Genomic DNA, 22,270 nt, shown 5'->3' on the forward strand with positions numbered 1-22,270 from the left:
GCCAAAATACAGAAATGTTAACTCAGTCATCACTGGATCTGTGCTCTTGACTAGTAGTGACGTACAACGACGCGTGGCTACTATAATATCTGATTTCAGTGGCAAAGTACTGAGGATCGTATCGTATCGTTACCGAGATGCATGTTTTTGTTAATTGATTTTTAACTTGATTTTGGCATATTGTATATCGTACCTCTAAGGATATATCTATATATCCTAGACGACCAGACGAAAAGAGAGAGATGAAATACTTTATTACAGAGAGAGAGAAGAAAAGAAAAATCTATGCGACAAATACCAACTAGTCAAAAGACCAAAACCAATATCCAAATCTATTGTGTAACCTGACTATGTAGCAGGCCTATATCTAGGTTCACTATCAAATACCGTCGAAGGATCCAATTCACCATGAATGATATCGTAGAACAATTGGATGGAGGATTGTCGTACCCAGTTCCAAGATGAATCGAATGTTCGTGCTTTGAGAGCAGAGAATACAGGTGAGATTCCATCAAGGTAGGCATCACCATGTTCAAGTTTGATAGCGTCAAGTTTAGCTTGAAGTTCTTCAGCAGTTGCCTATCACATATGACAACAAATCAGTACATATTCTATATTTTTTCAAGTACACTCAACTTACCTTAGCCACATCAGCCTTCTTTTCACCTTCTCTCTGGTCTTTACCTAAGTATCTCGACAAAAGTTCGATCTCCCTTTGAGCGTGTTCCTCCTGTTTCAATACGAATGCATCGAATTCTTCAGAGTTCATCACAGCTCCTCCACCAGCCGGACCACCGGCACCTCCAGCAGCAGCACCCGACGAAAGGGAGATACCACTGTACGAAGCATAACTCTGAGCGAGGGTATCAAGGAACTGCTTGGCTTCACCTTCCGATCCTAATCGCTTAGCAGGTTCGTTGAGGATACCGAAGAATAACGCTGAGTCGGTTCGTAATGGTCCCAGTCCCCATTGTTTGTTCATGTGAGCTCGAGCAGCAGAGATGTTGAATCCACCTGGGAATTTAGCAGCTACCATTCGGTTGGTCAATGCCATGGCGTGTTTACCCAATGCGGAGTAGCCGACACTCAAAGCAGCACCAAGTTCATCAAGTGGCAAGTCCTCTCCCTTCTCTGGCGCAGAGGCGAATTCAACTTGCAAGTCACCGAGAATCTCGTTCTGAAGTGTTGATTTACCACCGGACAGTTCTTTGAGGGATTTACTGAGAGGGATTTCACCAGCTTGCTTCTTGAGTTTCTGAGCGACAATGACTCGGACGGTGTCGACAGCTTTAGGTGGGACATCATCAACGGCAGCAGCGGAACCACCAGCAGGGGCAGCGACGGGAGCAGCAACAGCAACAGGAGCAGCTACTGGAGCGGCGGCAGGAGCGGGTGCGGAAGCAGCAGCTGGAGCAGCCTCCTCAACAGCTTCGTCCTCGAAGGCGTAGTATACCTCCTTTTGGTTCTTAGCGTGACACAAGATCTGTCGCTGGAGCGAAATGGCACCGTCTTGAGCCTCATATTTGGCTTTGAGTGTTCGAGTGGCCATACCAGCAAGAACGGGACTTGGACCGACTTCGATGAATCGCTCGAATTTGGCAGTGGTGAAGAGAATATCCTGGGTCTCAATCCATCGTACGGGTGAGGCGAATCTTAATGGCAAGGGTGAGTGTATTAGTATGTAGCTATCAAAATGTACTAATTGAACACTCACTGGTAAGCAAGACACTCGGTCAAAATGTTGTAAGCCAACTTCTGTCTTTGGGCAGCAGAATCCCAAGCGTCTTTCTCCCAGTTCTTGAGAACAGCTTCCATTCGAGGAGAAGCCGTTTGGTCGAAGATCTTCTGTACGTATGCCTTGGATACTTCGAATGTCTCGGCGCTATACGAGTAGTCAGCATGGCATGTTGGCGGAAATTTGAGACCAAGAGTACTCACATCAAGTTAGGGATATATTTGCCAACCAATCTATCAGGATTGAGTTGAGAAGGATCAATCTTCTTGACCAAGTAATTCCTGAAAGACAATACTCCCGGCCAGAGGTATCGAGAGTGGAAAGGTACATCGATACCAGGTAATGGGATAGTCGCGAAACCTCTATCGAGGATCACAGCACCGTCCTTCTTCTCCTTTTCAATCATCATATCCCAACATCCATCAATGATCTCAGCAAGTTTCTCTCTGAGTTCCTCCTCCGAGATCATGGTAGACAGTTTCTCCAGATCGATCTTCTGGATCTTGAGCATGTTAAGGACGTTGGTCAAAGTTGCCAAAGCTCGAAGTTCACCGGCACAAACGTATTGTTGGTTGGCAACGTTCAAGTTGACGATCTGAAGTAAGATATCCTTTTGTTTGCTGATAGTATCAACGATCTCTCTTAAAGCCATTTCGTTGAATGTCTTACCGACTCTTGAAGGGTTGGCAGCCATCATGGCATATTGAGATTTACCCTCAGCATCACGCTGGACAGCACGCTGCATGGTGATACCTCGGAAGAACACTACATCGGCAAGAGAGGAGATAGGGAGGACGTCGGCAATAGCCGCAAGAGCAGAGTATTCACCCAAAGAGTGACCAGCGAAGGCAGCGTTGGTGTCGATGAGTCCTTTGGCCTTCATATCGTCGAAAGCGGCTTTCTCAGTAACGACCAAAGCGATTTGAGTGTATTGAGTGGCGAAGAGTAAACCTTGAGGGTGAGAGAAGGTGTAGGAGGTAGTGTAGAGATCGATATCGGCGAAAAGAGGGAGAGTCTTGACTTGTCCTTTCTCATCAATTGTATCATAAGTGAGATCCATGTATCGTTGTCGGATAGCTTGACCTTTGATACCACCAAAGTGGATGGTGAGCTCTTTGGGGTTGTTCTTGACAATGTCAACAATGGAGAAACCGTAGGTAGAAGTCAAGTGAGCGTCGGCAGCATCCCAAACGGCTTTGGCGACAGGAGAGTTGTTGTAAAGTTCCATACCCATACCAACTTCTTGAGAACCTTGACCGGTGAAGACGTAGGCGGTAGGAGGTTGGAGGACTTCGGAAGTACCGTCGATAACCTTTTCACCTCGTTGATTGATTGCTTCAACCTTGACGACCTTCTTACCATCTCGCATGGCGATGTGAGTAAGTTTGACTTGGATCTCGTCACCAGGAAGAACCATACCAACAAAGCCAACTTCGTATGAGATGACTCGTTCAGGGTGGTTATCGGCAACGACGGACTCGATGTATTTTCGAGTAGCGGCACTAGACCACATACCATGGGTGATGGTTCCGGGGAGAGATGCCAGATCCGAGAAGTATGGGTTGACGTGGATGGGGTTGAAATCACCAGAGATCTTGGAGTATGGCTCGTTGGTGGCTGGAGTGGTGAAGACGGCGGTGGCTGGGTCAGTGATGAGCGAGTAACCACTCTCAAGAGGCGTTGGTTGACCGACTGCTGTACCGTGTCGTTTGAGGTATTCAATGACAGGGTTACCGTGCAAGTTGTGAGCTTCGTAGTCGATAGTAGCGACCTGAACAAGAGCTTTGGTGCTGCTTCGTACGAAGGCGGCACCGGTGACCTTGACAGCGGCGAAAGAGGTCTTGTCTCTGTATCTAAGCTCCGACTTGGTCTTAAAGGTGAGGGTGGTACCAGCTTCAAGAGGTTTTGAATCATCATCCCACTCAAACCAAGGTTTGGCTTGAAGGACACCGACAGAAGTGGGTTTGGTCAATTCCACAACGTAGTCGGACTCATCGATAGTCTCGAAGGTGTTTTGGTAGTCGGCAAATTTACCCCGATACAAGAACGAAGAGGTAACTTCGATGACAGGTTCACCTTGTCTGAGAACGTAACCCTTGACTTTGACGGTTTTACCACTGTCGCTGTTGGAGACGGAAACGACTCTGGCTTCGGCGGTACAAGCATCACCAGCTTTGATAGGAGCGACACCTTCGATCATTCGGAAGCCGTTAGACAGATGGACGAGTTTGAGCAAGTCGCCATCGATGTCTGAGGGGAAGATAGCTTTCATGATAGACTATGGAAGATTAGCGACATTCTATGGAAGTGTAGACTCACCTGCCAGCCGAGCACGATTGCAAAGTCCATTGGAGCGGAAATCTTGTCGTTTCTAGCAGATTTGAAAGACTCTCCTTGGTTGCCAACAACATCACAGAATCTTTGGACAGCTTGAGCGTCTACAGTAACTTCTTCACCGGTGAAAGTGGTGTCGAGAGCGAGCTCAGGGAGAGTCTCGCTGTCACCGAACCATAATCTCCAGTAGAAGTCCTTGATCTTCTTGTTTCGTCCGTCGACAATCTCGTGAATAGGGGCGTAGCCCATGTCAGGTTTGTACTTGAACGCGAAGTGGAGTGGTACCACAGCGCCTCGTCGTTCCTCGTTCAAGACGAGAGTAATGTCATTGGTAGAAGAGTTGAACGAGAGTTCGACAGCTTTGAAGTCAGATGGGTGAGGACCGAAAGATCTGGCAGAACCGTAAAGAGTGACGGAAGAAACTTGTCCATTAGTAGACTTGATCTCAACAGTTTGATTGGGTCGAGGAGTGAAGATTCTTCTGAAGGGGTTGCTGATGTAACCGGAACCTTGAACAACGTTGACCGAGGTCAAAGCAGCACGGAGCCAGGATACTTCAGGACCAGCAACAACTTCGATCCAATCATCAACGGAAGGAACAGATTTGCCGAGTTTGAGAGTTCGGACCCCTTCAGATTTCGACTCGGCGGCAAGACCTGATTTAGGTTTGCCAGCTACGGCACCGATGTAGTCGATAGCAGGGACTTGAGATTCATCACCACCGTAGTATTGGTCAAGGATCTTCTTGGCAAGAAGACCTTCGATGTTGCCGAGCAAATCTTTGATAGGTTCATCGGCCACAGTGGAATGTTTAACGGCCATAGGACCCTGGAGAATGCACACTCGTTGAGGATCTTGGTCAAAGACCGCGTCAATATCTTCAGCAGCCCAAAGGGAATCCTTCTTGAACCATACTTCGAAGGTGTTGTCCAAGATGGGGATGAATGGTACAGGTTTCTGACCAGGTCGTTGACAAATAGCGAGGAAGTAAGCCTTGTCTTCGGCGGCAACGAGTTGAGATTTAGCTCGTGGGTAGGTGTTGAAGAAGTTGTCGATGGTAGCAGTGGGTTTGTCAAGGGAAGAGAACGATTGGATGAGTGATTCCTTGGTTCTGATACCATCAACACCAGCGAATCGCTCTTCGACTCTTCTAAGCCAGTCACCAACTAAGTTTCTGAGGGAGATATCTACCCATCGATCTTGCTTAGAAACGTACATAAGTCTGACCATTCGTTGGGTGATCTCTTCGTAAGTCATCTTGCCAAGATCGGAAACCACAGTGCCGTCAGCCTTTTGACCGAACCAGGGTTTGTTGAAGTCCTTGTTAAGTCGTTCAATGACATAGTCCTTCTTGTTCTCGAGCCATGCGGCTCGTTTCTCTCGAGGTTGAGCGAAGACGGTATCATCGAATTCTCTCCATAACTTGACACCTCGAGTGGCAATCTTGTGGATAGGTTCACCAAGTTCGGATCGGACAGTAAGGATACCACCGGTAGGTTTATCATAGGTACCTTCCCAAGCAGCGTCTTCAACACCAGGAGCATCAACGATGATTTGTTTGACGGAAGGACTGGTATCGGCTTCCTTGGCAACCATGACTCGGGATCCATAGAGTACACCATCGAAGGGCATGGGTTGGAGATTGAACATCTTGACCGACCATTCTCCAGAGATACTATCGCAGGGGTTAGCGGGGTCTTCAGGAGAGAGGAAAGCTACTCACTATGGCCATACATCATCGGCACCACCGAAACCAGAACCAGCAATCAAAGAAATGTTAGGGTTCTGTCTGATGGATGCGTAGGTAGCGATAATAGGTTGGTGGAAGTCTTCACAAGAGTGGTGACCACCAGCTCGACCACCGGTCCACTGCATGATGATTGGGTAGTCTGGGTTGGCTGCCGCGATGTTGACGACTTGTCTTACACCTTCAACTGAACCAGGTTTGAAAGAGATGTGCTTGATACCAGCGGCTTTTAGAGCAGTGATGATTTCAGTGGCTTTCTCCGAAGATGGGATACCAGCAGCTACACAGAAACCTTCAATGGGTAAACCTTCTCGTCGCATCTCTTGCCAGAGAGGGAATTGGAAAGAGAACTGCCTTTGGTTAATGTACAAGGCATTGAGAGTAATACCGACACCAGGTTGAGTTCGTCGCTGGATCTCAGCGACTTTGTTTCGGAGTGCGGTGGGGTTGTAGTGACCACCACCAGCAAGTTCGATGTGGTATCCAGCGTTAAGTGTAGCGGATACGAGAGAAGCACCAACGGTAGAAGGAGTCATACCAGCAACCATGATAGGTGGTTTACCGAGAAGTCGAGAGAAGGGTGTATCAATGTGAATTTTACCGTCACTGAAAGGTTTCAGACTTTAGCAAACTTCGCGTCAAAAGGATGCACTACTCACAGAGTCTTGACAAGCTTAGGTGACCATTCTTTCGCCCAAACAGGCTCCCTTCTGATCTTATTGGCGTCATACAGCTCAGCAGCTGCTCGGCCTTTCTCACCGACTACAACAATTCTGACACCTCGTCCTTCAATAGATCTACCGGTCAAAGGTCCGATACCAGAGTTTCCACCAGGTCCGAAGTCGACAGCGTGAGTGGCGGTAGGAGGGAAGTTGGTAGCTTTGATCCAGTGGATGTGCTTGACGAAGATTTGGTCAGAAAGGGAAGCAGTAAGGGAAGACTCGAGTTGTCGAAGATCAGTTCCTATCAGGGGTCAGCGCGGTGATTGCGATCGAGACCGATCAGACATTTGAACTCACCATCTTCGGTATGGTATATAGCGATAGCCAAATCCGAGGTACTCCATAATTCCTGTCCATTCAGATCTTCCTGAACAAGCTTCTCAGTAGCACCTGTGAGGTATGAGCTGTGGTAAGGCACATTGACAGGTAAGAATCGGATGTTGAATACAGCCTTTCTCTTGGAGAAGGGAATCTTGCTCTGGTCTAATCCTGGAGGGGCCATGACTTTTCGGAGGGCGGTGGCAAGACCGTATAATGCCTTAGCAGGTCCAGTAGCGACAAAGTTGGTAGGACCGTTGTATAATGAGATACCGATTTGCGAGTTAGATGGAAGGTGGCTGTTGACCTTCTTGATGTGACCCTCGAGAGGTTTCAATGACAAACCATTGATGGAAAGCATAGGTGTAGGCACTCCTTCGTTATTGGCAACTGAATCCGCAACGATTTGAGGTTCGAGTGAAAGTAAAGGGAAACCTTCTTGACCTCTAAGACCAACGTAGAAGAGGTGCTTGACAGCTTTGAGAATGTTTCCGTTGAGTGATTGCCATGAATCGGATGAGGCGATGGCAACGGCTGAGATGACACCTTGGGAGTGACCTGTAGCACCCTTGAAGCTACTCCTCATCTCAGCGGGAGTGAGGTCGGTGACTCGACATGATACGACGTATTGAGCGAGCTGAGCTACACCAATAAGAGGGAGCGAAAGAGGGATAGAGGCGAGGTATTCAACCGTTGGTCGAGGTGAAGTACCGTCAAGCCATGAGATGAGATCAAGACCTTGAGAATAGTAGGTGTATCCGTCTGCATCGGCTCTCTCACCGAGGTCAAGAAGGAGAGAGGTGATTTGAGAGAGAAGGGGTTTGACGAAAGGTGTGTAAGTGTCATAAAGCAATTGAAGCTCGTTGAAGTAGTGCTAAACATCTCGTCAGCTCGGAATTAGCAGACTGACGAATTCAATTACTCACCTCGTTCACACCTTGACCTCCGAAAAGAGCGTAAAGCTCAGCTGATCCATTCTTAGTAGCTTCAAGCAAAGCTGATGAATGAGCTACTTTGACCTTGTCACCAAGCGATTCCTTGGCGGTTGCGAAAGCCTTGAAGTAGGCTTTGAGTACTTCGGCTCGTGAGTCTGGCTCGAAAGTTTGCACGAGGGAATGTACGTTGACAGATGACAAGAAGAGTTCGTTGAATCTGTTGTAGGCGGCAAGAAGAACTTGAGCGAGTTCCGATGAATCCTGGTCTGCATTGACTTTGTCGGCAGCGAAAGAGAGGAACCTAGCGAGGAGTTTAACCTGAGGTTCTTGAGATAGTTGTTTGGGAGCATCATCTTCTTCATCGACTACAGGAGCAATTTCCTCATCTTGACCTATTCTTGAGTCGTGGAATTGCTGAGCGAGTACTTCAGAGGTGACCCAAGCTGATAATGGAGATGCAGGGACGAGGATGGAGACACGGGTTGAGGATGAGTGGAGAACGAGTGGTCGGACAGGAGTAGAGCTGCTGAAAAGGGACGCCATGTTGGGCGGTTTGCTGAGCTGCTCAAACTCGTGTTAATGGTACAGAAAGGGAGATTAGGGAGAGGAGAGATGAGAGAATGACGGAGAAGTTCAAGTTGATATCCAAATTGGTTTTAGGTAAACGTAGAGGTCATTATGCACCATGCACCGTGATCCACTACCCAAAGATTATTTTGGAACTTGTCAACCTGATCCCCATTGCAATTCCCCAAAACACATCGGTGGCCACGTGGCAGTCAGGGTGTTATGAGCTTTGACCACCGTTATCTTTTACGCCGAAGATAACCGATCAGTAAATACAAATCAATCACTGAAAAATACAAATCATCTCTTGTCTAATCATTGGGGGAAGCGACGTGATCATGAACCACCATGGTGAATATATGGGGTTGTCTGCCGTCTTGAACATTCTACTCGATCGTGGCACCCTCCCTGTCCCCATCCCAAGTGAATGCAAGAGTTGAACCCCATCTGAAATACCTTCCACGTCGATGTGAGGTGTTGTTCTGGTGTTCATGTTCGGTGAATCAAGGTTTGGTGAAACCCGGTTATCGTAATCAGTGAATGGTCTGTTTTTCAGGGTAAATCCGATCTGCCTTGGTAAGCTGCCACGTGGTTATTATCCCCAACTGTCAGATTCCCCATTCTACGTTTCCAAGTTAGGTGTCTTTTGGAAATATTCATCCACTTGCAGCACCGTGCAAGAACAACAACTTGATCATCATTTCAGCTATCACCTCATCATCATCTCATCACCTGAATCCCTACCTGTACTCCTAGTATCCAATCTCACAGCAAAGACCTTCGTTGGCCTTTCCTTGCTGCTGCTTTTCCCTCTCTTCCAAGTCTACCACTCAACAAGCCAACATCATGGCCGCTGCAGGTTTGGATCAAGAAAGTACAGCTCGACGTGAGCTCACGTCAAGATGTATCGCTATTGTGAGTTGATTCTCAATGGGTGTAGGAATTTGAACGCTGATGATATACTGTAGATGAACCGAGCGGACCCTAACCTCATTGAGTGAGTCATCTCGTCAGCTCGCTCCTAGACTTAGCTGATATCATCTCAGATACATGAAATACCACATCGACAATGTTGACCAAACCAAAGGTCCCAATTATGAGAAAGTAAAGAAGTTCGGTCAGATTTTGTTGGAGAACTGTGAGTGACTATCATCTCACTATAGGTGGGTCATAGCTAATTTTACTCTCAGGTCAAGAGGTTGTTGACAAACCTCCTGTGTACCGAGATGTCGCTCTTCCCACCGCTCCTCATACCGAAGTATCCGCTAAAGGTGATATCGTCTACTCCGAAATCTCAAGACAGAATGTTAGGAAGCTTGAGAGTTATGTCAAGGGTGAGTGACCATGACCTGAACCAAGCTGATATCGAACAGAAATGGCATCCGGAGGTGAAGTTGAACCGGCTGTAAACCTCGACAAAGTTCAATCCGATATCGGTGAGTAAACCTTTTGACAACTCTCAAACCGTCTCAGAGTCTAACCTTGAGATGTAGATAAACTTTGGGAACTTGTAAACTCTCAGCCATCCATCACTCCTGCTCAGAAAGCCGCTATCAAATCGATGTACGGTGAAGTCATCAAGTCGTTGGGTAAAGACGCTGTTGTGGAGAACCCTGCTGTAGCCAGGACCAAAGGTGCCAAACAGAGAAGATCCTCATCATCCTTCTTGAGACCAAACGTAGAAGATAGAACGGAGGTTGAAGAAGCTCATTTGCCCTTCTTACATCTCAAGAGAAAGACCGGTACTAGCTTCGCTTATTCACAAAAGCTCACTAATATCTGTGAGCTATCTTACTCTTTTTGTTCAACAGAAAGTGTAGCTAATCCGTATGGCCAGACTTCGACGTCCTCACTGAGATCGCTACCTCCGGTGTCACCTTTGCCAAAAAAGCTGCTCTTCTTACCGGTGTAGGCAGAGGATCTATTGGTGTTGAGATTCTCAAAGGATTGCTTTCGGGTGGTTGTACTTGTATCGTCACGACTTCTCGATACAGTAGAGCTGCTGTAGATTACTACAAGAACATCTTCCACGAGATCGGTTCTAAAGGATCTAAACTTATTGTTGTGCCATTTAATGGAGGTGGGTAAATACGTCTACCTCTGCTATCAAATACCGTACTAATCCTATGTGTAGCCTCCAAACAGGACGTCGAAGCCCTTGTAGACTACATTTATTCCACTCTCCAAATCGATCTCGACTACATCATCCCATTCGCCGCTTTGCCCGAAAACGGTAGAGAAATCGACGGTATCGATGACAAGTCCGAACTTGCTCACCGACTCATGTTGACCAACTTACTCCGACTCATGGGTGCTGTCAAGGTGAAGAAAGCCGCCAGACAATTCGTAACTCGACCTACTCAAGTTGTTCTCCCCCTGTCCCCCAACCACGGTATCTTTGGTAACGATGGTCTCTATGCTGAATCCAAGATATCTCTCGAAACTCTCTTCAACAGATGGTCAGCTGAATCATGGGGTGAATACTTGTGTATCGCCGGTGCTGTCATCGGTTGGACTCGAGGTACTGGTCTTATGTCCGCTACCAATTTCGTCGCTGAAGGCTTGGAGAAGCTTGGTGTTAGAACTTTTTCAGCCAAGGAAATGGCTTTCAACATTCTCGGTTTAATGCACCCTCTCCTCTTTGACGTCAGTCAGATTGAACCCATCTGGGCTGATCTCAATGGTGGTATGGACCGAGTCGCTGGTCTTGCCGAAGTCATGACTTCTATCCGACTTGATCTCAACAAAGTTGCCGATCTCAGAAAAGCTATCACCGTTGACAACGCCGCGGACTTCAAGGTTATCAACGGAGGTGATGCTGAAAGACTTCATCAAAAAGTTGCTATCGCTCCTCGAGCCAACTTCAACTTCGACTTCCCCAAGATCGATTCACCTGACATCCTCGCTGAACTCAACCACCTCCAAGGTCTTATCGATCTCGACAAAGTCATCGTATGTACCGGTTTCGCCGAACTTGGTCCTTGGGGTTCTTCCCGAACTAGATGGGAGATGGAAGCGAAAGGAGAACTTACCATTGAAGGTTGTATCGAATTAGCCTGGATGATGGGATACATCAAACACTTTGATGGTAAACTCAAGAATGGTCAGACCTACGTCGGATGGGTTGATGCCAAATCAAGTGATCCCGTAGATGACAAAGACGTTAAATCCAAATATGAAAAAGACATCATCGAACACGCTGGTATCCGACTCATCGAACCCGATCTCTTCTTCGGTTATGACCCCAACAGGAAATCTTTCCACCAAGAAATCGAGCTCAACCACGATCTTGAACCTCTTGAGATATCCGCTGAAGATGCTCAACGTTTCAAGCGAGAACAAGGTGAGAAAGTCGATGTTTGGGCTCAAGAATCGGGAGAATGGTTCGTCAAGTTCAAGAAGGGTGCTAGAGTCTTCTTACCTAAAGCTGTCAAATTCGACCGACTTGTCGCTGGTCAACTGCCTACTGGTTGGGATGCTAGACGATTCGGTATTCCTGAAGATATCGCTAGCCAAACCGACCGAACTGCTCTTTGGGCTTTGGTCTGTGTTATGGAAGCTTTGGTCGCATCCGGTGTATCAGATCCTTACGAGCTTTACAAATTCGTACATCCAACAGAAGTCGGTACCGCTCTTGGTTCAGGTATGGGTGGTATGCACTCTATGTCTGCGATGTTCAAAGATAGACGAGAGGAGAAAGACGTACAGAAGGATATTCTCCAAGAAACGTGAGTCTTCTTTAAAGTGAACTTAGCTGACAATCAGTTTCATCAACACTGTCGCCGGTTGGGTCAACTTGCTCTTGCTCTCTTCTTCCGGACCCGTGAAGATCCCCGTTGGTGCTTGGTAAGTAATTTGAGCGTGAATGATCGCATCTCAGCTGACGCCGAATACAGTGCCACCGCGCTTCAATCCGTTGAGATTGCATGCGACTCCATTTTGAGCGGTAAAGCCAAGGTCATGATTGCTGGTGGTTTCGATGACTTCTCCGAAGAAGGTTCTTTCGAATTCGCCAACATGAAAGCTACTTCCAACGCCGAAACCGAATTTGCCATGGGTAGAGAACCCAACGAGTTTTCTCGACCTATGACGTCCACTCGAGCCGGTTTCATGGAATCTCAAGGTTGTGGTGTCCACATCATGATGTCTGCTAAAACTGCTCTTGAAATGGGTGCTTCCATTCAAGGTATCGTCGCTTACACCTCCACCCACACCGACAAAGCTGGTCGATCTATCCCTGCTCCCGGTCGAGGTATCCTCGCCACTGCTCGAGAAATCACTCTTAAAGAACCCCTTCCCCTCCTCGACATCAAATACCGATCTCGACAACTTACCTTCCGAAGAAGACAGATCTCCCAATGGCTTGAGAACGAACACGAGCTCTTGCGAATGGAGTTGGAGACTCGAAAGGATGCCAAAGACAACGATGCCTGGTTCCAATCTCGAGTCAACTTCATTGACGATGAAGCTAGAAGACAGGAGAAAGACGCTTTGGCTACTTTCGGAATGTTGGAGGGATCTCACCCTAACATTGCTCCTTTGAGACGTGCATTAGCTGTATGGGGTCTTGACGCGGATTCAGTCGGTGCTATCTCATGTCACGGTACTTCCACCAAGGCCAACGACAAGAACGAGTCTGGTGTATACAACTTACAATTCGAACAACTCGGTCGAACACCTGGTAATGCCGTTCCTGTCATTGCTCAAAAGAGTTTGACAGGTCATCCTAAGGGTGGTGCTGCCGCTTGGATGTTCAACGGTATGATCCAAACTCTGAACTCCGCGTTGGTACCTGGTAACCACAATGCCGATAATATCTCTGAGGAACTACGAGCTTTCCCTCACTTGTTCTACCCATCTAAACCCATTCAACATGTCAGATTAGAATGTGGTCTATTGACTTCGTTCGGTTTCGGACAAGTAGGTGGTCAAGTTGCCATCGTACATCCTAGATACCTGTACGCATCTTTACAACCTCACGATTTGGAAGAATACAAGAAGAGAAGATCAGAGAGGGAATTATCAGCATACTCTAGAATGTCACAAGCGTTGGTCAACAACAACTTGGTACAGATCAAGGATGCTCCTCCATACTCGGCTGAATTGGAAGGTGGTGTATTGTTGAACCCTCTCGCTCGAGCTGGTCCATCAAAGAACAACTCTTTCTCCTTCCAAGGGAAATTACCTTCGGCTATACCTCTTAACCCCAAGAATGCAGAGACTCTCAAAGCTCTTTTCGCCCAGTCTAACGATGTTAAAGGTGTAGGGTGAGTGCCTCGTCCTGTGTCTGACTACACTTGTATCATAACTAATTTGTTTGACACCTCTGATAGAGTCGACACCGAATTGATCTCTAACGTTCCTACTTCTGAGACATTCAGACAAAGGAACTTTACCGATGAAGAGGTGAGCTGCTAAACCCTCTTTTTTGTCTGGACTGATCTGAGCTGACATATGAAATATAGATCAAATACTGTACTTCTGCACCTGATCCAACAGCTTCCTTCGCCGGTCGATGGGCAGCCAAAGAAGCAGTTGTAAGTTTATTTCTATCTTATGACTTATCCAACCAAAGTACATTGTGCTGACATTGTTATGGTGTAGTTCAAAGCACTCTCGGTCCCTTCCAAAGGAGCTGGCGCTTCACTCAAAGAAATCGAGATAGTTTCGACATCCTCTGGACCAGAGGTGAAACTCTCTGGAGACGCTCTTGCAGCAGGTGGTAATAAGAAGATTAAAGTTTCTTTGAGTCACTCTGATACGTCCGTTGTAGCATTTGCTGTTGCTCAATAGACTATAATGAACCTTTTAGGGTATAGTATGCTACGATTTATACATTCTCATTTCCATTTCCTTTCATCGTTCTCATTTTAGGTTTTTGATTCGGTATATTTCCCTCTCTTCCCGTTTATATAGATTTTTAGGAAGATCACATGCAGAAAATGTACATAGGCACATTGTACTTGAATGATGTCAATTCAGACAGTAACAAGTGCCAAGCGAGGGCAATACCATTTTATTGTATTACAGGAAAATCTGCCATCAAGCTGTTGGATATGGCATGATGCATATGATGAGTATAAAAGTAGGCATGAAATGGAATGTTTTATGAAATGGCATTATTTGAGCATAAAGAAGGAAACATCAACATCTCAATCAAGATGACAAGAGATCATATCATGGATGACACTGTACGCGTGTATACAAACAACAAATTAATGGAAGAGCTGGGGTTTTTGCTTGAACTCGAAACAGAGATATTAAGAGAAATTTCAAGTGATAGCTCCTCTACCGATATTTGATCGATCACAACAACGCAGTCCCACTTTTACCCTGTTCAACCAAAGTTTTCCATTCCTCTCTCCAGAATGACATCTTATTTTTGATTTCAGGTTGACCAATGACTTTCCGTATCCAGCGCATCAGGGCATCCTCATCCTCAGCAACGAAATAGGATGATAAGAGCGAAAGAATCGATTCGAAGGTCGCTTTGGGGGATGATAACAGGTCTATACGATGAAACACAACGAGCAAATCACATTAGCTCAAAGCTCCAAGAATGAACAAAGTCCATGTATATATATCCGGACTTGTACCAAGCCTTGACATACCTCTGAAAGCCCATAAGATAGCTAAACTAGTAATGATCATCACATCTCTCCCATCTAGCCATAGGGCATCCCATAATCTCAATTGCTGTGAGAACGGTACGGTATTGACGAATAAGGTGATATACCATTTGGTACCCCATGAAGAGGAAGATATCATATTACGTTGCTGCCCACCACCGAAAATCAAGATTAGCAAAACAGCTACACTCATCAAGATATATTGGATCTATTGTTTTCTGGTCGGACTTGATGAGAAGCCACTCACGAAAGATTGATATAAATCAGGCATCAACCATTCCATCAACCTCTCCTGTACGTAGAACGCTTCTAGTAGTCCTGGGAAACCAGGTTGGAAGATATCGTGCATTCCATATATATCGTGTAAGCGAACTAACAATGTGTATGCGCGCTAATTCACCGTTGCTCATGAATATCAGTTGATAACTTATGACACAGCGAGGATTGACTATGTACTCACCGCCGGATCGAAATAACATAACAAAGTAGCTGCTATCGGACCCATCCCTTGGACGTATCCGCAAGTCTCACACACTTGACTGAAACAATGTAAGACATGCCATAGATTTCTCTGACCCGCTCCATAACGAGTGACGAACATCGTATGACCCGAGATCGTCCTCGGTACGTCAAGGTCTATCTGGACGTCAAACGTGGATGGGAGGTCTAGGGTGTTCTGCGATATATAAAGTCAGACCAGTCTAGCTCTTCATGAAATATGTCATACCCAGTAATTAAGAGATGACACGGACATACCTTATAATCATTCTCGATCCCTTCACTATCCCTTCTGTCTTTTCCTTTCCCTTTCAAATCCATCTGATCCCTGGCAAGTGTCCACCAAGCTGCCATCCTCCATCTATCCGGTATACCTTTGTACACCCTCTTTCTCACTTTCCCCTTATCGATTCCGGTTGACCAACTCCATTCAGATATATTCCCACCTTGATCCCGTTGTTTGATACTCATCATTTTACCCCATTTATCGACTCTTTCGAATTCCCTTCGCTTCTTTCGTTCCTCTTCGTTCGTATTGGTATTGGTATTGATTGGGGGTATCCTAGGGGATAGACCTCCTCCATCACTTGGATCAAACGAACTATTCGGTTCCACAGGTGGTTTACCAGCCAATGGAGACGTGGAAGGCAATTTGGGTATTTTCGTTAATGGGGAGGTAGGTATGAGTGCGACTCGAGTTTCAGATCGATTACGATGGGGTTCATTTACAAAGCCGTACCTGTCGTATGAGTACCAAATCAATGATCAGTCATCTCACTTTGGATTAAAGTATCCACAGGTCAGATGGGTTGGGCTAGAATGAGATACTACTTACCGATCTAAGCTTGCCAGAAATTGTCTTTCCTGTTCACCAATATCACCAGATTTAGTAGCTGGATAGACGGTCGCTCGTTTACCTGATCCTACAGATGGACCTCCACGAGTACGCTCGATACCTTGATCCCATCCATCTCCATGTACACCTTCTTTCTCTAGTCTGGCGTCTGCACGAATAAGGCATGATCAGCTCATTCCTTCGTTCTCATCTCATTTAAAAACTGTATCCGTATACCTACAAACGTGGAGAAGGATGAAATGAGTTGTTATTGATCACTCACAAGTTGTCCTAATCATATAAGCATCATCCTCTTCACCAGGATACTGACTAGATCCAGCAACGCTATTCGTACTTCTATTCTCCATCTCACTAACACTAATACTAGTATCCGTACTGGCACTCATACTCGTATGATTACTTGTCGTCCCATTGGAACGTTTCGGTCTTTGTGGACTGAGTCTCGAGGTATCTTGTTCGTTGAGTTGGTATTGTTGGAAAGATGTTGACGATATCATACTATCCTTCTTCGCAGTGGTGGGGGTGACATCCGTAATTGATATATCAGGATTATCGCTCCATCTCCTGGCCCCACTACTCTCATCATTAGATCCTAGGAGAGTCATAGGTCCTGACCAACTAACTTTTGAATCTCTTTGACTCTCATTCTGAGTGTATTCAGATGGACTTCCGTACGCTGCTCCAATGCTCGAACCTCTCTGCCCGTTCAGACCATTGGATGATCTCCAACTTTCCTTTGGATCTTGGTCATTAATATCTTCACTCCCGTACAAATCGAATATATCCGCTGCGTCACCTGCACTAGCTATAGTCGAATCTCTAGGTCTACCGTTACCGTTGCTATTAGGGGTGTATTTCGGCCCGAGTGAGAGATGTCGTATATCCCTACCTAGTTGATCTGTCATATCTACTAATGATCTGCTATGGTAGCTATGGTATGATTGAAATCGATTCGCACGAATATGAAAGTGAGATATCGATGTGAATATAGAACTGGAACATGACGACGAGATTGAGGATGATCCACCTCCACATGGATCCATCCATCTTGTGGCTGGTAAAGTCAATCTCATATTTCACTCTTTTGTGCATTCCCTCATCAAAGGTGTCCAGTCCACTGTATCGATAATGAAGACATAAACCTGATGCTTGAGATGCTATAGCTACAATACATCGTGAAACCTTAGTCTAGGTGTAAGAATCAAATTTATCCGCCATCATAATCAACATGTCCTTTTCCTTCTTTGCCCATTCCCCAGCCAATTCCCTCCTCACATCCATCTCTTTCAGCGTATCCACCGCTTTGAGCGTTATCTGATACCCTCCTGAGATCGGTCGATGATCAGATACGGTAGGTTCGTATCGTCTATAATTGATGCTCTTGATATGTGGGGATTTCCGATACAATATTCGATCGCACCTATACAACCAGAGTAGATCAGCATTTGCATTTCAATTTGGTGATGATTATGATTCCCATCTGGTATATGTGAATATATCGTATTCACATGTGGATATAATAGAGATAAAGATTAGGAACACGACCACTCACCAAGCAGGTATACGTCTCTTCTCACTCGAATCATAATCATGAGTGCCCGGATTATACTTATAAGTAGGTGGGAAAGTGATAGGAGCTTCTTCGAAACTTCTTAATCTGAACGCATGATTACTTCTCATCTCTTTACGTAGTTGATCGTGTTCTAGTAGGTACGGTAATTCACCAGCTGCAATGGATGATATGACATTCTCACGACGTTGGTCGATACGGTACTACTCCAAGCTCGTCAGTGAATTGAAAACCAGCCATTCACTAACTCTTGAGCTACTGAGACTGATTACTCACATTCAAATCACCATTGAGCACCACCAACTCATGATCCAATATACCCGTTCCATTCCCACCATGAACAAACGGTATCTCCTCATTTGAAGCAGGGAAAATCGCCTTATCTTCCATGATCGCTGCCAAATCCGCATTCCTAGCTGATTTCTGGGATTGTCCAGCAGCAAGATGAACATTGATGAAACACAGGGAAGTATCATCCATGACAATTCGAGAAACGATCGCTCCCTTGTTTCCGTATATTCCTCCGATACCTCTAAAGAAGCATCCCGAAAGCTATCAATGTCGTTCTCAAACAATAAAGCTTTTAAGAACGATATCACTCACCGTTTGACAGTGGTTATATCCAGATTTCTCAGTCTATCTTTCTCACTACTCTTGACGAAAATACAGGTAAACAATCCTACCAGATTCTCCGAATGGATTTTGACGTAGGGCGTATCGGATGGCATACTCATTCGTACAGCTTGAGTAAGCTTCTCCAGCCATTGTCGATAAGCGTGGGAAACTTTATCCGACCCCGACGAAGAATCCTTGTTCTTTCCGCCAAATAGAAGGGTTTCTGAAAGAAATTCGAGGGTGGTCAGTCATCCTTCAGACAAATCGAGTTGACTAAATGGAAACATGCACTCACTCGCAGTAATCTTCTTATCAGTCAGAGGGATGACCTCTTGAAAACCAAAAACGATGATCTCAGGCGAGTCCACACTGTTCAGACATTCTTCCAACCATTTAGAATTTGCTTCCGACCCAGACAAATCGGTCGGCTTGGCACTGTCGATATTCCACGAACAAACCAAAAGCTTGATATCTCGATAAGTGCAATAATCGGCTTGTCGTATCAACAGTTGTTTATCTGTTCCTCCAATGATCAGCTAAGCTCCATGATGTGATAGAGAATCAATAGAAAGCTCACCAATCCAATCTACAGATAACAGTCCATCCCACGCTCTCATACAGTCCCTGGCGAAAGACCAACAAGTGTATCTACCAGCGTACTCAATAGACCACGGATCGACCACCAGCGCTTGGACAGGATTATCCCTAATTTCAAGCCCATCAGTATATACTCCACGTAGTATGGAGGTAGACTTACGAATGTCCTGTCCACTGATTGATAGTCAACCAAGGTCTTTGACCCACATCATATACGCTGATTTGACCTTTCCTATTGCCCGCCCACAACCTATCACCTACACCTTCCAGGGCCAGTATATCCGTAGTGGAGATCTTCAATACTTGAATACAATTGAATTCTTGCATATCCCATAAGGATACGAAACCACCTTCATGTCCTAGGTAAATCACATTCCCTTCTAGCGGTATGTACGAGGCAGAGGTGACTGCTCCTGTCCATTCAGTTGTGAAAGCTACTTTTGCAGGAGGCATATTTCCTTCCGAGCACGGATCATATATCCTTATGGTTGGTCCCTTTGACGTACTTGCGGAAGTGGTCGATCGGGCAGCGGGTCCGGAAGAAGTCCACATTTTGCCACAAATCATTTTCGCAAAAGTGAATTTCTCACCTATCCTCAATGTCCTAATTAACAATGGTGATTTACCTTCTATATCACCCACATCATACACAAGCATTTTACCTGATTCATCCAACGTAATGAGGTTCTTGCGATGTCTGAAGATATGCGAGATCGAAGAGGTATGGGCAAAAGCCTTGGTCGAACTAACATTACCCGTCGATATATCCAATTCCCACAGATGACCATCTTTAGTCCCACACCATAGATATCTACCTTCTTCAGCTAAAGTAGCTCCAGGACGAAAACACATCGCAGTAACTCTAGGTTCTTTACTCTTATGTTCTAAACCTGTCTCTTTGAGGTCTACGATGGATATAGGCTGATCACTAAGATGAGTATCGTATACTCTAACATGATGAGCACCTGTACAGACGTATCGTCCAAATGTCGCAAAAGCGGATACATGATGACAATCTCGTATTTTCAGATCAGGTCGGAAGTTAGGTGTACGTCGATTGGCTTCTGTAGAGTCTGGGAAATCTTCTAACATTCGCTTGGCTGCTGCTGAGAGTCCAGCTATGGGAGTCGATTCGTCAGGTTCGTCATCTTCATCTTCGGAATAATTCTCCTCTTTCTCTTTATCCCCAGAGTTGGTTCGCCGGCGCGGAGGGGACGAAGATATCGAGGCGCTGTTCATGAGCGCACTTCGCAGAGGTGGCGGAGGCAGGTCGTTGGTATTTTCCCTACTTCTGGAAGGGGATGCAGGGTGCGAAGGTGGGGGTGCTATACCGTTCACTGGAAGGGTAGCAGTCCTACTGGGTAGTCGAGGTGGTGGCGGCTGGGTTTCATTCTCCGATTTGGTCAGAGTACTTGCACGTGAGCGTTGCGGTAGTCGAGGTGGCGGAGGTCCAGAACCAGAATCACTGGTTGATGACATCGTTGCCATCAGAGCAGGAGAAAGAGCGGGTTTGTTGGCCGGGATTGGAGGTGGGATTGGAAGGGGTTCAAGGGAATCTGGCGAAGCTATGGTGGGTCTACGTAGAGGGAGCTGAGGCGGAGTAGGCTTATCGGCAACAGGTGTTGCCTCTTGAGGTATGGTAGGACTGGAGATGTCACGTGAAGGAGGAGGTGTCGGACTTGACGTATTGCGAGGCGGAGGTTTATGAGCTCTATTAGGTGCTGGAGGGGCAGGTGAGGAAGTCCGTGAGATTGGTGGAGGTGGGGCGGGCCTGTGATTTGGTGTATCTCCATTGGAGACTGGAGATGAAGCAAGCTCTATCGTACTTTCTTTAGCTGGTGAAAGAGCGATCGGTCTCTCAGTCTTCCCGTCAGTCGAAGTACGCTTGATGGTAGGAGCGGATATCTGCTTGGCAGACATAGCTGGACCAGCCGGCCTGGGAGCATCCGCAGATACTGATCTAGGAAGCGAAGCGGTAGACGAAGAGGCTGCTGCGTTAGCGCCAAAGTTGAAGCGCTCTCGAAGGGTTTTGACCGAAGCTATATGTTCTTCTTCCTGCGAGCCTTCAGAGGATCCTGTAGGCGTCGCTACAACCGATGAAGGTTTGCTGGGTACGACTGGTGCAGGTCGGCGAGCGGGATTTGGGGACGTGGGTATCGGTCCAGCAGAAAGAGAAGGCGAGGCAAGAGGAGTGGCGGGTTGAGATGAGGGAAGCTGAATGGTCGAAGGGGCAAGTGTCTGTGAAGGAGCGAGAGTGGATTCATTAGATCCGTTAACGGTGCTTGATGGCAAAGCCGGTTTTGGAGTGGTCGGTCTAGGAGGTGGTGCAGCGGGAGGTAACTTAGCAGAGGGAGGCTGAGGAGGCGACGAGCTGAGAGGGGAAGTGGGACGAGAAATAGAGACGGGCTTTTGAGAATGTCAGTTTGCGACAGGGTATTTTTGTACAGTCAGCTCACCTTCAGACCGCTGCTCTGTCCATTTACGTCCAAGCTCGCCGACTTCCCAAAATCCACGCTGTTCTTCGGTGTGAAGCCATTTCTCCCACCAGAAGAAGACTTCTGCATCCCATTGACCACCGCCGGACTATTCGCGGCAGCTAGGTTCTCAAACCTTGATCTGAGCGAGGCGATGCTCCGGGGCTGCTCATCATCCCCTGCGTCACCCATCGAAGATGTTCTTGATCGCAAGGAGTTGTCGTCCATGGTAGTGGTAGTGGCAAGGATAGCTGACAGCCTGGATGCCGGTGAAGCGCGGTCGGGAGTTCAAGTGTACATGAGAAGATGGGACGACCTTTGCTGTTGTCCTGGTTGGTCTGAGAGTTGACACCGATGACGCGGGTGAAGCACAGAGCGGAATGACCAGAACCCGTATGACACCTCGTCGTAGCACAAGGCCAAATGTTCCTTGATCAGAATACGTGTGCTGCGGTGGGATATGGATTATAGGATGTAAGTCATACGTTGATGTTGATGCTGTGTTTAGCATGGATATGTAGTGAGTTCACCTTGCTGAGTGAGTGAGTGCGGGGTAAAGCGGGACAAGTTGGTGACAGAGTGAGCCTGACAATCTTTTTGGGTGATCTTGATCTAAGTCATATTTCGAAACGTAGAGAGAGCATAGACAACCATGGTCGAGCGAAACGATTAC

At 46.6% G+C, this 22,270-nt stretch overlaps 4 protein-coding genes across 4 annotated transcripts; 1 reads left to right on the forward strand and 3 right to left on the reverse strand.

Moving 5' to 3' along the window:
- Window positions 1-348: 348 nt before the first annotated feature.
- L199_006429 (uncharacterized protein) lies at window positions 349-8,334 on the reverse strand (the record flags this gene model as incomplete). Its single annotated transcript, XM_064892128.1, has 9 exons — window positions 349-579; window positions 641-1,652; window positions 1,715-1,882; window positions 1,939-4,013; window positions 4,070-5,744; window positions 5,793-6,422; window positions 6,476-6,779; window positions 6,836-7,730; window positions 7,783-8,334. The coding sequence occupies 9 exons, from the start codon at window positions 8,332-8,334 to the stop codon at window positions 349-351; spliced, it is 7,542 nt and encodes a 2,513-aa protein (XP_064748200.1).
- An 870-nt stretch (window positions 8,335-9,204) lies between these two features.
- Window positions 9,205-14,151, forward strand: L199_006430 (uncharacterized protein; the record flags this gene model as incomplete). Its single annotated transcript, XM_064892129.1, has 13 exons — window positions 9,205-9,273; window positions 9,327-9,355; window positions 9,405-9,496; window positions 9,549-9,692; window positions 9,747-9,794; window positions 9,852-10,139; window positions 10,196-10,438; window positions 10,493-12,060; window positions 12,113-12,204; window positions 12,255-13,625; window positions 13,692-13,764; window positions 13,824-13,895; window positions 13,963-14,151. The coding sequence occupies 13 exons, from the start codon at window positions 9,205-9,207 to the stop codon at window positions 14,149-14,151; spliced, it is 4,278 nt and encodes a 1,425-aa protein (XP_064748201.1).
- Window positions 14,152-14,664: 513 nt separating this feature from the next.
- Window positions 14,665-17,246, reverse strand: L199_006431 (uncharacterized protein; the record flags this gene model as incomplete). Its single annotated transcript, XM_064892130.1, has 7 exons — window positions 14,665-14,867; window positions 14,970-15,135; window positions 15,235-15,378; window positions 15,448-15,663; window positions 15,744-16,224; window positions 16,321-16,489; window positions 16,604-17,246. The coding sequence occupies 7 exons, from the start codon at window positions 17,244-17,246 to the stop codon at window positions 14,665-14,667; spliced, it is 2,022 nt and encodes a 673-aa protein (XP_064748202.1).
- Window positions 17,247-17,529: 283 nt separating this feature from the next.
- Window positions 17,530-21,825, reverse strand: L199_006432 (uncharacterized protein; the record flags this gene model as incomplete). The annotated part of the gene is made up of 8 exons (XM_064892131.1): window positions 17,530-17,761; window positions 17,894-18,114; window positions 18,188-18,443; window positions 18,515-18,749; window positions 18,822-19,043; window positions 19,104-19,231; window positions 19,284-21,529; window positions 21,580-21,825. 8 exons carry the CDS (start codon window positions 21,823-21,825, stop codon window positions 17,530-17,532), a joined length of 3,786 nt encoding a protein of 1,261 aa, XP_064748203.1.
- Between the last annotated feature and the right edge of the window lie 445 nt (window positions 21,826-22,270).

The sequence above is a fragment of the Kwoniella botswanensis genome, chromosome 1, assembly GCF_036426115.1.
Source record: "Kwoniella botswanensis chromosome 1, complete sequence".
Classification (NCBI taxonomy): Eukaryota; Fungi; Basidiomycota; class Tremellomycetes; order Tremellales; family Cryptococcaceae; genus Kwoniella; species Kwoniella botswanensis.